The 9,912-nt window shown below is 37.9% G+C and overlaps 1 protein-coding gene across 4 annotated transcripts in view; it reads right to left on the bottom strand.

Annotated features, from left to right (window-relative positions):
• The window catches only part of cadm1b (cell adhesion molecule 1b), a 217,655-nt gene that overhangs the window by 56,035 nt on the left and 151,708 nt on the right, over positions 1–9,912 (bottom strand). For all 4 annotated transcript variants that reach the window (XM_036214910.1, XM_024276687.2, XM_024276685.2 and 1 more), the window contains one exon: positions 6,175–6,321. In XM_036214910.1, coding sequence (XP_036070803.1) covers positions 6,175–6,321 — 147 coding nt within the window. The remainder of the gene's footprint in view (positions 1–6,174; positions 6,322–9,912) is intronic.

The following is a 9,912-nucleotide window of genomic DNA, read 5'->3' as shown; positions in this document are numbered from 1 at the left end:
CAAGTTAAATTCCAGATAAAATGTAGTTATCAGAACCGTTTTAGGACTAAATGTTGGCATGCTGGAGGCTTTAGGTTACGTTCACACCGGGTATGAATGAGTTCAAGAACACGCTAAACACAGTTTTATAAATGGGCGTTAACCTCATAGACATACAATAATACTAGACGAAGGGAAGTGTCACCCTCAGAAAATGCCCTAACTCTCGCGAAATGATTTTTCCGCATTACGGGCGCTGCCATTTTGAATCCAGTTGACAGTGATTGGTCCGAGTCGGCCTGAGTGATGTTTTCAGAGCAACTACAGTAGCCAATTATGAGTAAACTTATTCGAGTCCCCTTCAACTCAAAGCGGGTTTGAGAGAAGGTGTAAAACGTTCGAGGTGGGGGCACCACAAGTTTTTAGTTATCTAACTGCTCAGTTTATAACTTGGGGTAAGGAAAAAATATCATAAAAAGAATTTAGGATTAGAAAGAAGACGCTAGGAAAAACGTATCAGAGCAAGAATGGTTAGTCTGAGAAGTAGAATGACTGAGTAACAACTGTTTATTTCTCATTTGAAGTCTATGGGATTTTGGCTTCTTAGAACCTGCAGGTGCTTCCTTTTTGGAATACGAGGGGGGAGGGGTCGCGCTGTCCAGTGGTTATACAGTCTATTCTTCTGTCCATGTTGTTCACACTGGACAAGTAGGGAGGGACTTCTTCTTTTTTCTTTTTTTTTCAAATGTTTACTAGGATTGTCTGCCACCTCCACTTGGAAGAGGCTTGATGTGAAATGTCAAAGTGGTGCAAATCTCACAAATCTTGCTCCAGTTTTTTTTTTTTTTTTTTTTTACATCTCTGTCCTGATATTGATATATGGAAGACTTGGTGTCATATAATTCGGGCCGGGCACAAACCCAAATTATTATTTTGTCCTTCATAATCAAATTTCAAATGGCTGGCATTCTGTGAATTAAAAAGGATGCAACTCCCTATGGGAGAATGTACTTTTTTGTTGTTTCAGATACTCAAATAAAGCAAACCAAGATCATTTACATAGTTAATTTATTAAGTCTTCTTGTTAAATTCTGTATTGATAAATGTAAATTTAATCAAAAAACAGGATTTTCTTCAATTCCTTAAAGATTTTTATGTTTGCATGAAATCAATATTGCACTCTACTAACGCTCAAAACTATCTTCACATGACCATTATTTATTGTCGGTGTATTTTACACATTTGTTATTTTGTTGTATATTTGCACTCTGTTCAGTAAAGTTGGGGGGGAATTGCCCATCCATACATAACTATAACAAATCTGAGTCTATGATTGGCTAAAGTAGTAGTAATAATAATAATAATACATTTTATCTGTTTGCTGCCTTTCAAGTAACTCAAGGTCGCCTTACATAAAGATAAACACGAATGATGCATTAGTATAAAGGTATAAACGTTCATATGAAGTGCATGTTAATACAGCATAACAATATATATATATATATATATATATATATATATAAAATATAAAATATATAAAAAAGAACAGCTGTATGACATTTAAATTAGCAAAATCTGTGCGTCCAATTTGTACGTAGACCCCGAAACAGACTAAAAATATTCCATAGTGGATGCGAGAGTTTTGAACTCTGAAGTCTATGTAAACACCCGTAAACGCGGATTTACGGGTGTTTACATAGACTTTTAATTGAAAGCGGTTGCTGAAACGCCACTTGCTGATGGCGGTGTGTACGTAGTTTTAGACCTTCAGGGACTCACAACTTAAAGGCTTTGAGTCTTTTTAGCCGGGTGTCACATAAACACTGAGCCTTTGCGGCACAAAGTCAAACATCTTCTGAAGAGTGACGCGGTGAATAAATAAGACTTCTATTGCGACGCTGTCTGAAAAGGTCCAGCTTCACTGATAAAGGCTCATTTTTCTCATTTCGAATGACAACTTGGCTAAATTGCATGTCATTTTGCATATATCTGAAAGAATAAAAGCCTCGTCCAAACAGTCCCCCCCACACCCCCAAACCCATCACCAAATTCATCACAGTTTGCCGCGACACACATTTATTTGTGTGGTCTTTACTGCTACTGTAATGCTGATATTATTCTGGCTTCTTTTGCTCGTAGCCGCTGTTCCTGGAGCTCTTGGAGTGTCTCTGTGTCACTGCTGTTTACCTCCTTGTGTACAAAAGTCTGCCACTGTGTCAGGCAACCCCGTTGACAGATAACAATGCCACTGGCTGGGGAGGAGGGGGTGGCGGCGGTGGCGGCACAGAACCAGCAGTCCTTAAGGAACAGTGCTGAGAATAGCCCCTCTATGGGTTTTAGTAGGGCCCCCATTACCAGAGACACAAATAAGCAGCAGCAAACCAATAACAATTCACCCACCTGTCAGAGATTCACACATATATTCACAATGGTGGATAAACAACACTGTTTTCTGATATTGACAAAAAGGCGCTTTATTGACTTTGGTGGAGAAAATGACATGTTTGCAGGCCCACATAGAGCAGCTCAATAAAAAAAAAAAAGAAGAGTAAAAGGTTGTTCTCACCTTTTGGTAGGATTTTCTATTTACTAAGTTAACAGCAATGTCCCTATGGTCTGATAATGGGGCCTCTTGGAGTTTGAGAATATATAAAAACCCATTACTCTCCCAATGCCAGCTTCCATAAGCAGTTTTGGGCCTGCTAAACTGACATGGTAGCCAACTTTCCTGATGCTGTTTGCAGTCAACAGAGCATAACCCAATGGGTTATATGCCCGACCTACCTCCGCATTCGGTACACGACTGTTCAATCATTTCCGGTTGGGGCAGTGGACCATTGTTTACATGGAAATAGTGGAGTATTTAGAGTTTAAAGGATGTCCTTTTGAGCTACCAAGAGTCACTACAAATGATGTTAGGGACTTCTTTCTAGCAAAATACTCCAAAATAAAAAGGCAAAAATGATTGACACGCTATGTGTCATACTACATAACAAACTTTGAAGGTAACTTGCTAATGCTAATGTTTTTAGAACGTATTTACACGCAACCAGCTCAAAAGCTGATGGAAATTCATGTTAGTGACACATAATAGTCAAGAAGGAGATGCATTGTTTCACGTACTTTAAGTGCATCCAAATCTAAATGCTGTCACTGGTCGCAGTTTTTAATGAAGTCCTGTTAGCTGTCATGCAACTAAAGCACGGACCAGGAACCATTTGGAGAATTAACCCGTGTCGTGACTATAATCATAACCTTCACTTAACCTTCACTCTGGGTCCGTGCAGCCAAGAAAAAAAGTTCAGAACTGACTGCAGTATTTAGAAAATTACGTGCGAATACCATTGCCACTTTTCACTTGGGCTAATGCTAACTAGCATGAAAGACATATCTAATTATCGCTGTCTTAATTCTTATGACCTGTTAGTTGTGTTTCAATCACTCCACAGCAGAGTGCTTCTAAATTATGTTCAATGTCATTTTTAGTGTTAGGTAGAAACAGTCTTAGACGTGATTCCCTTTTGTAAAACGTCACAACACAGGCGAGGTTACTGTTAGCATGCTGCTACCGCTCTATGAAGAAGGGAGAGGCACTTCATCATCAGCTGAGAGTATTATCAGTAGTCGAAAAGTCACTTCAAAGTTCGTTTAAAAATTCTAAGTTCTGTTAGGGAAGTTTTAAATGTTCTAACATACTTCGTTTCATCTCAAGAAGTCATATGAGTGTTTGGTGTTTCAGGAAGGCAAATTTTTTCATTTTGGATGCTATTGTGTATTCACATAATGACAAACTAACATAAAATGTAAGAAATAACGAAAATTAGGCAATACCGGGGATAGTACACAGAGATTTGCTAAGTCGATGCTACAACTGGAAGTAAGCTAGCGGTCTTATTTGAAACTGGAAATATGTCACACAGCTCCAAGCATAGAGTCCATCTCACCAATATCCGGGCTAAAACTGAAAACGGAGGGTGTGGGATGCTCACCTTGAACTGTGGCTTTGATGGAAACCAATCGAGACGAAGACTTGGTTAAAAGTGGGAGTCGCCCATTCGCTCATGCATAATCATAATGTTCAATATCCTAATCTAAGAGATTATCGTAAAATCGAACTGTGACAAGGACACAAAAGCATTTCCATTATGGTAGCACTCTGAATTATCTTTTTATTAATCTCGCTGCATTCTGAGCTTAATGACTTGTGCAAAAGAGCCAAAGAGTCAAGGACAGATGGAATCAGGAGAACCTAACCTAAAGCTAGTCAGACATGTAGCCACTGAGAGTTGCGTCTCATGAATAGGACGAGATGCAGTGATACAGACTCTTAAATAAATCCAACAAATTCAAAAGATATAAAACAATCTTGAGAAGGATTTCTACTTAAATTGGGATTTATTCCAGTTAAAAGAGTTTTTTTTCTTCCCCCCCTTGAGAATGTCATGCTAAAGCTTTCTGCATGTCATTAATAATCTGACAACTGTGTTGGTTGACAGCTATTATTGTTTGCTTCCAGAAATGACATAGATTTGTTTAAAAGGCCTGTGGCATTTCAAGTTGTCACATTGCAGATGGAATTTACTGTTTAACATTTTTTTTTCTTACAAATACAAAGGTTCCTCCTTAAATTGCATTTCCACATTCATTTTCAATGAGTCACTCACTCAGTTTCAAACTAATTCACTCAAACTTATAAGAACACGTCTTCATGGGTACAGCAGGAGCCATACCATTAAAATGAAAAACATAGGGAAACAATGATATTCCATTTTATTTGGTGTACAATCAATTTAATAAAAAAAAAAAAATTAAATGCTATTTCTGCAATGTGCTGTAGTTTAGAGCAAAATATTTTTTATCAATTTGTAGAGAATACCAGGTGATATAATCTTAAAAAGACCCACTCCAAAGAAATCTATGCTTTTACCATCTGCTAGTGGCATTTTTCTGATGATGGAGGACATAGAATTAAGCTTAGAATTGAAATTCAGAGTACTCTTTAATTCAAATTGTTGTGAAATCAAGAAAAAATCCAGTTTGAATGCAGAAAATACACTGGGCGGGCCATAGACTCCCTGCTCCACTCCATTCTGATGCATCCACTTTTAGGCGAATGGTTCCATCTACATCTTTGTTTTTGTCATCTAAGTTGTCATCTGGTTCAGAACTGTACAGCTGGATTGCTCCAATATCGCTCGTCATTTTTGTTGAACCAGTAATTGTAAGGGGTTGTAAGCCAGCGAGAGAGCGAGTACTCGTGGGCCACAAAGGCTCCTAAAATTTGACAGAAGGGCCATACCAGGAGCAGATTTGTAGGGTATTGTGGTCATTCATATTCTAGAAGAAAGAAATAAGGAGTGTGGAGCAAAACATGCATTAATCTTGATTGAAAATTACTTCAAGACACTACATTTTGGAGTTTTTATTTCAAAATTATGTTTTTTGTTCACATTTTAGTGCCATTCTCACCAATGGATTGATGTTCCGCAGGGAAAAACTCTACGTTAATGTGATGCTGGAATAATCACTGACTGTCCACTTGGAAATTACACATGAATTTCATAAAAACAACAAATCTTCAAACCCTACATGAATGCAAAGGAACTTTCTGCACCTGAACAAAGGTTAATTTATTTGTAGTGTGCTATCTATAGATACCTGAAGTATAAGGAAAATAAAACATTATTATGGGTAATCAAAATCATTTATTGCAGTTTGGCGGGCCAGATTAAATAGTTTACCGCGCCACATGTGGGGCTCCAGGCAGTAGTTTAGCTAACAACTCAAAGACGAATTTCCAATGAACTACTGCTGCTCAGCAGAAACTATGTCCAACAAAACAAAACAGGTTTTTGGATTTTGTACCATATTTTTTTAACTATAGGGTCAGAGTTAATGGGTAATCAAAATTAAAATACGACTGGAAATCCTTTTAAAATAGCAAAAATTTGTTGGAGTGGATCTTATATTGTATTCGAGTCAAAATGGACCAGTTGCAAGTCTAAAAAATGGGTCAGTTTTGACTCAAACACAATATTAGGGTTGAACTTATAAAGCAAAGAATAATCAAAGGCTTTTTTTTTTTAAGAAAACTGTTATTTTTGTTTTCAGTTTCAGCAAATCCCATCCTAATTATGGAGGGAGACCTGCCAAAACATGTCAGAGGATGTGTTTAACACTGTCCCTGGTACTCACGTCTGACATCTCTGAAGTAGATGGTCTGTCTGTTGGGGTTGAGCAGCTGAATGACGGAGTCATCGTTGTTCTTCACTCTGCAGCTGATGGTGGCCGTTTCTCCCTCAATCACTGACACATTGTCAGTCGCCAAGTTCTGACTGTCAACTGCACAAAACAAGCAGAAAATCCAGAGGGGTAGAGATGAAACAGGCAGCAAACACTCAAGACTGGATATTTAGAGTCTATCAAATATTTAGATTACTCACTCCCGACACAACACATGCAACGCCGGTACGTGAGCAGAGCAGACTGTCTGTCTGCAGCCATGTCTAATCGTTTTAATATTAGAGCCATGTGCAGTGTTTGTCACTATTGATCTCTCCGGCTCAGAGAGGGCCCTGTGAGCCAGTGCCAGATGGGCTGTAAGCTCTGCTGCCCACGAAGATACAGAGAGAGGAGAGGGTAGGAAGAAAAAGAAACAAAGAACGAGTGTAAGTGGCAGGTAGTAGATACGGGCAGGGTGGAGGAGGTGTAGAAAGGGAGGAGGGGGCTCAAACAGACCAGGCGAGAACAGAGAGCGAAGAGATAGATGGGCCGAGCGGGATGCTGTTTATGGCTAAGCTCTATCAGAGCTCTCCATCTGAAGTTCCATGTGACCAATGTGTGCTCAGCGTGTGCGCAGGTTCTGTTCTCAATCTATAGGAACACAAACATCTGAGTCGCCTCTTCAATTGCCAGCACAGTCAGTGGCAGAACCTCGGTTTTGTTGTCGTAACTTACAGCCCTCCTGTCTTCACAGAATAGGAACCAAAAGTCACCTTGTGCTATATTTATCTAGCAAACTTAAAAAAAAAAAAAAAAGCTTTAAGAATGCCTTTTAATACCTCAGACTGACACGGGCGGAGGTATAAACCATCGCAGTCGCAGCACCCATAAACCATCGCCGGCGCATTTGCATGCTCAAGTTGTCAGGCTCTTCTATTGCATTCTGACATTTACAAAGTGGGTGAAGGGGAAAAAATGGCTGCATTTTCAGATAGTGATAATGGGAATAGACAGGCAAACTAAAATGATTCAAAATGAACTCTGTGAATGCAGCGACCAATAAGAAATTAACCTCCTGTAGAGAAAAGCTTCTCCGACCTGTCTGATGCAATGAAGCAGCCATTTCATCCCACTCTGTCGCCAGGGCTCAGGTTCAGGACAAAGGGAAGGGAATGGGTGAACCAGACACAGATTATGTGCAAAAATTACACAATACAGCCAGTTAAAGGCTAATAGTGGGTCCACAATGGGCTTTAATGTACGTAATGTTTACCACGCAGTATTTTGTTTAAGTTTAGTGGAATACAATAAAGTTAAATTGTGCACTCTTACAAATTCTGCATCCTATAAATGTAAGTAGGTTTGCAGGAGACTGACTCATGCTTGCTGTATCTTTAACAGCCACTAGGGGCAGATAAAATAAAAACCAAGACCAAATCTGAATTCATCCCCTACCCGTACGACTTCTTTGTCTGCAATTCAAGGAGTATTGGTGTCCAAAATTGTTTTTTAGGGGGAAAGGATAGTGACTTAAGATTGGGTATCCCTCTGCCAGTGGGGTGATCTGCGTCACAGAGAAACACATACATTTAAATTAAATTGATTGAGTTTTTTGTCTTAGTACGAGTTTTTTAAGTTATAAAACTGACATTATGTATTTTCCTAGAAATGGCAGCTACGCGCTAATGTAGCTTACCGGCGACTATTGATGATGTCATCGAAAGTTAGTAACATCCAAATTATAAGACAATATTTTTTTGCAAAACTCTCCATATTGTTTAGAATTTGAGCTTGCCCTTCAAGTGTTCGGTCTTCAGCGATTTACAGTTTATTTTAAAATCTCTATTTTTGTGCACAGATAAAGGTAATAATTTTTTGTTACCATCATTTTTCATTACCAGTAAAAAAATAAAAAAAGAAGAAACTTTTGAATTAAAATGATAAAACATGTTTTTTTCTTTGTTTTTTTTTTTTTTTTACATTTTAAGCCTAAAGAAACAAAGTTGGGAATTAATTTTAATTGAATTCAAAACCTTACTGACACAACAATAGTTATAAGGAGCTACTATTACAAATTAGTTGAACCAAAGATTTTTATGCAAAAGTTTTTTCTTAGTGTAATTTTAGCTCGTAAACACAATATCTTGGCTGAAGATGTACATACCGTAAATTTGAAAGTTTGTATTGTGAATAGGCTAACGTGGCTAATTTGTAGCTTTGAAATAGGGAATTTGGTGTATTTTGTGTTATTAACAAGTTTGGAATTAGCATAGCCACAGTAATTTTTATTTTAGCGGTAACAGTCTGTTTTTACATGTTGCAGTGTTGTGAATAGGCTAACACGGCTAATAGCTCCAACATGGCTAACAAGTAGCGTGTTGGGGATTATTGTAAATATGCTAACACAGCTAATGTGTAGCGATGTTGGACTATGTGTTACAAGGTTGGGAGTTAGTGTTGTTGCCATGTTTGTTTTAGCTGTATCAGTCTGTTTTTCTTTTACGCTTTACAAAACAAGGTTTTGAGTCACAGTATTGTAAATATGCTATGGCTAATAATTACCATATGGCTAACAAATAGTGTATTGGATATTATCTTAAACTATGCTAACACAGCTAACATGTAGCAGTCTCAGACTTGCTACAAGGTTGGGAGATAGCATTGACAGCATATTTGCGTTAGCTGTATCAGTCTGTTTTTCTTCTACGTTTTGCTAAACAAGGTTGGGAGTTACAGTTTTGTGAAAACACTAATTTGGCTGATATTTCTAATGTAGATAACTAGTAGTGTTTTGAGTGTTATTGTCAAAATGTAACCAAGTCGGACTGTGTGTATTTTTTTTTGTTTGTTTTTTGTTACAGGGTTGGGAGTTAGTGTTGTCACAAGACTTATTTTAGCGGTATTGGCCTGTTTTTCTTTTAAATTTTGCAAACAAGGTTGGGAGTTGGAGGTACTGTAACCATGCTAATGTGTAGCATGTTTCAAACAGGTTCTTGAGTTACCTTACTGAGAACGCAGTTCATAAAGTCTGAATGACTGGTTAGCTTATCTCTGATGCTTAAACTCCCACTATGACATTTTTTTTATTTAAAAAAAAGGTTTCCAGTAATGTTTTAACTATAATCATGAAGTTTTTAACCAAATTCCCACTACTTAAATGTCTTAAAAAGCCATTGTTCATGTTTATCTGAAGCCTCTGTTTAAAAGTGCGTTCTAGTAAATAACGATGATGATGACGGTAAACAAAATAAAAAATCAATGTCTACAGATCTATTCAGATTCAGCTTTGTAGAATAATGTTTATGTTGTTGAGTGCTCAAGTACAGGTAAAGTTTGACTAACATAAATTTCAAAGTGTAGTTCGGTAAATCATTCCCAACTGCTGCTCTGAGAAGTTTGCTATATTTTTTTTGACAGGAACTTGAAGGTAAAATGCAGAAAATGTCGACTGCTCATTGCAGAGTTGAGCCAGCACGTCCTCCCCTTAATAAGTCTGTGAACATGTGGCAATACAGCAGGTGATCATCCAGTGAATTCAGCAGCTGACAGCAGATTCACTTCTTCGGATGCTTTTCTGCTGGCCTTTGAGTCTCTCCTGTCAATATTGTGGAGGTGTCCAAAAAACAGATAAATGGTGGACTTCATCTGCTTCCTGACTTTAGAAAAAATGTAATTTTGGCCTAAAAAATCTAAATCAGGAGGTTTTTTCTG

Source organism: Oryzias melastigma, linkage group LG13 (assembly GCF_002922805.2).
Source record: "Oryzias melastigma strain HK-1 linkage group LG13, ASM292280v2, whole genome shotgun sequence".
Taxonomy (NCBI): Eukaryota; Metazoa; Chordata; class Actinopteri; order Beloniformes; family Adrianichthyidae; genus Oryzias; species Oryzias melastigma.
The sequence above is the reverse complement of the archived record's forward strand: the minus strand, read 5'-3'. Positions and strand labels throughout refer to the sequence as shown.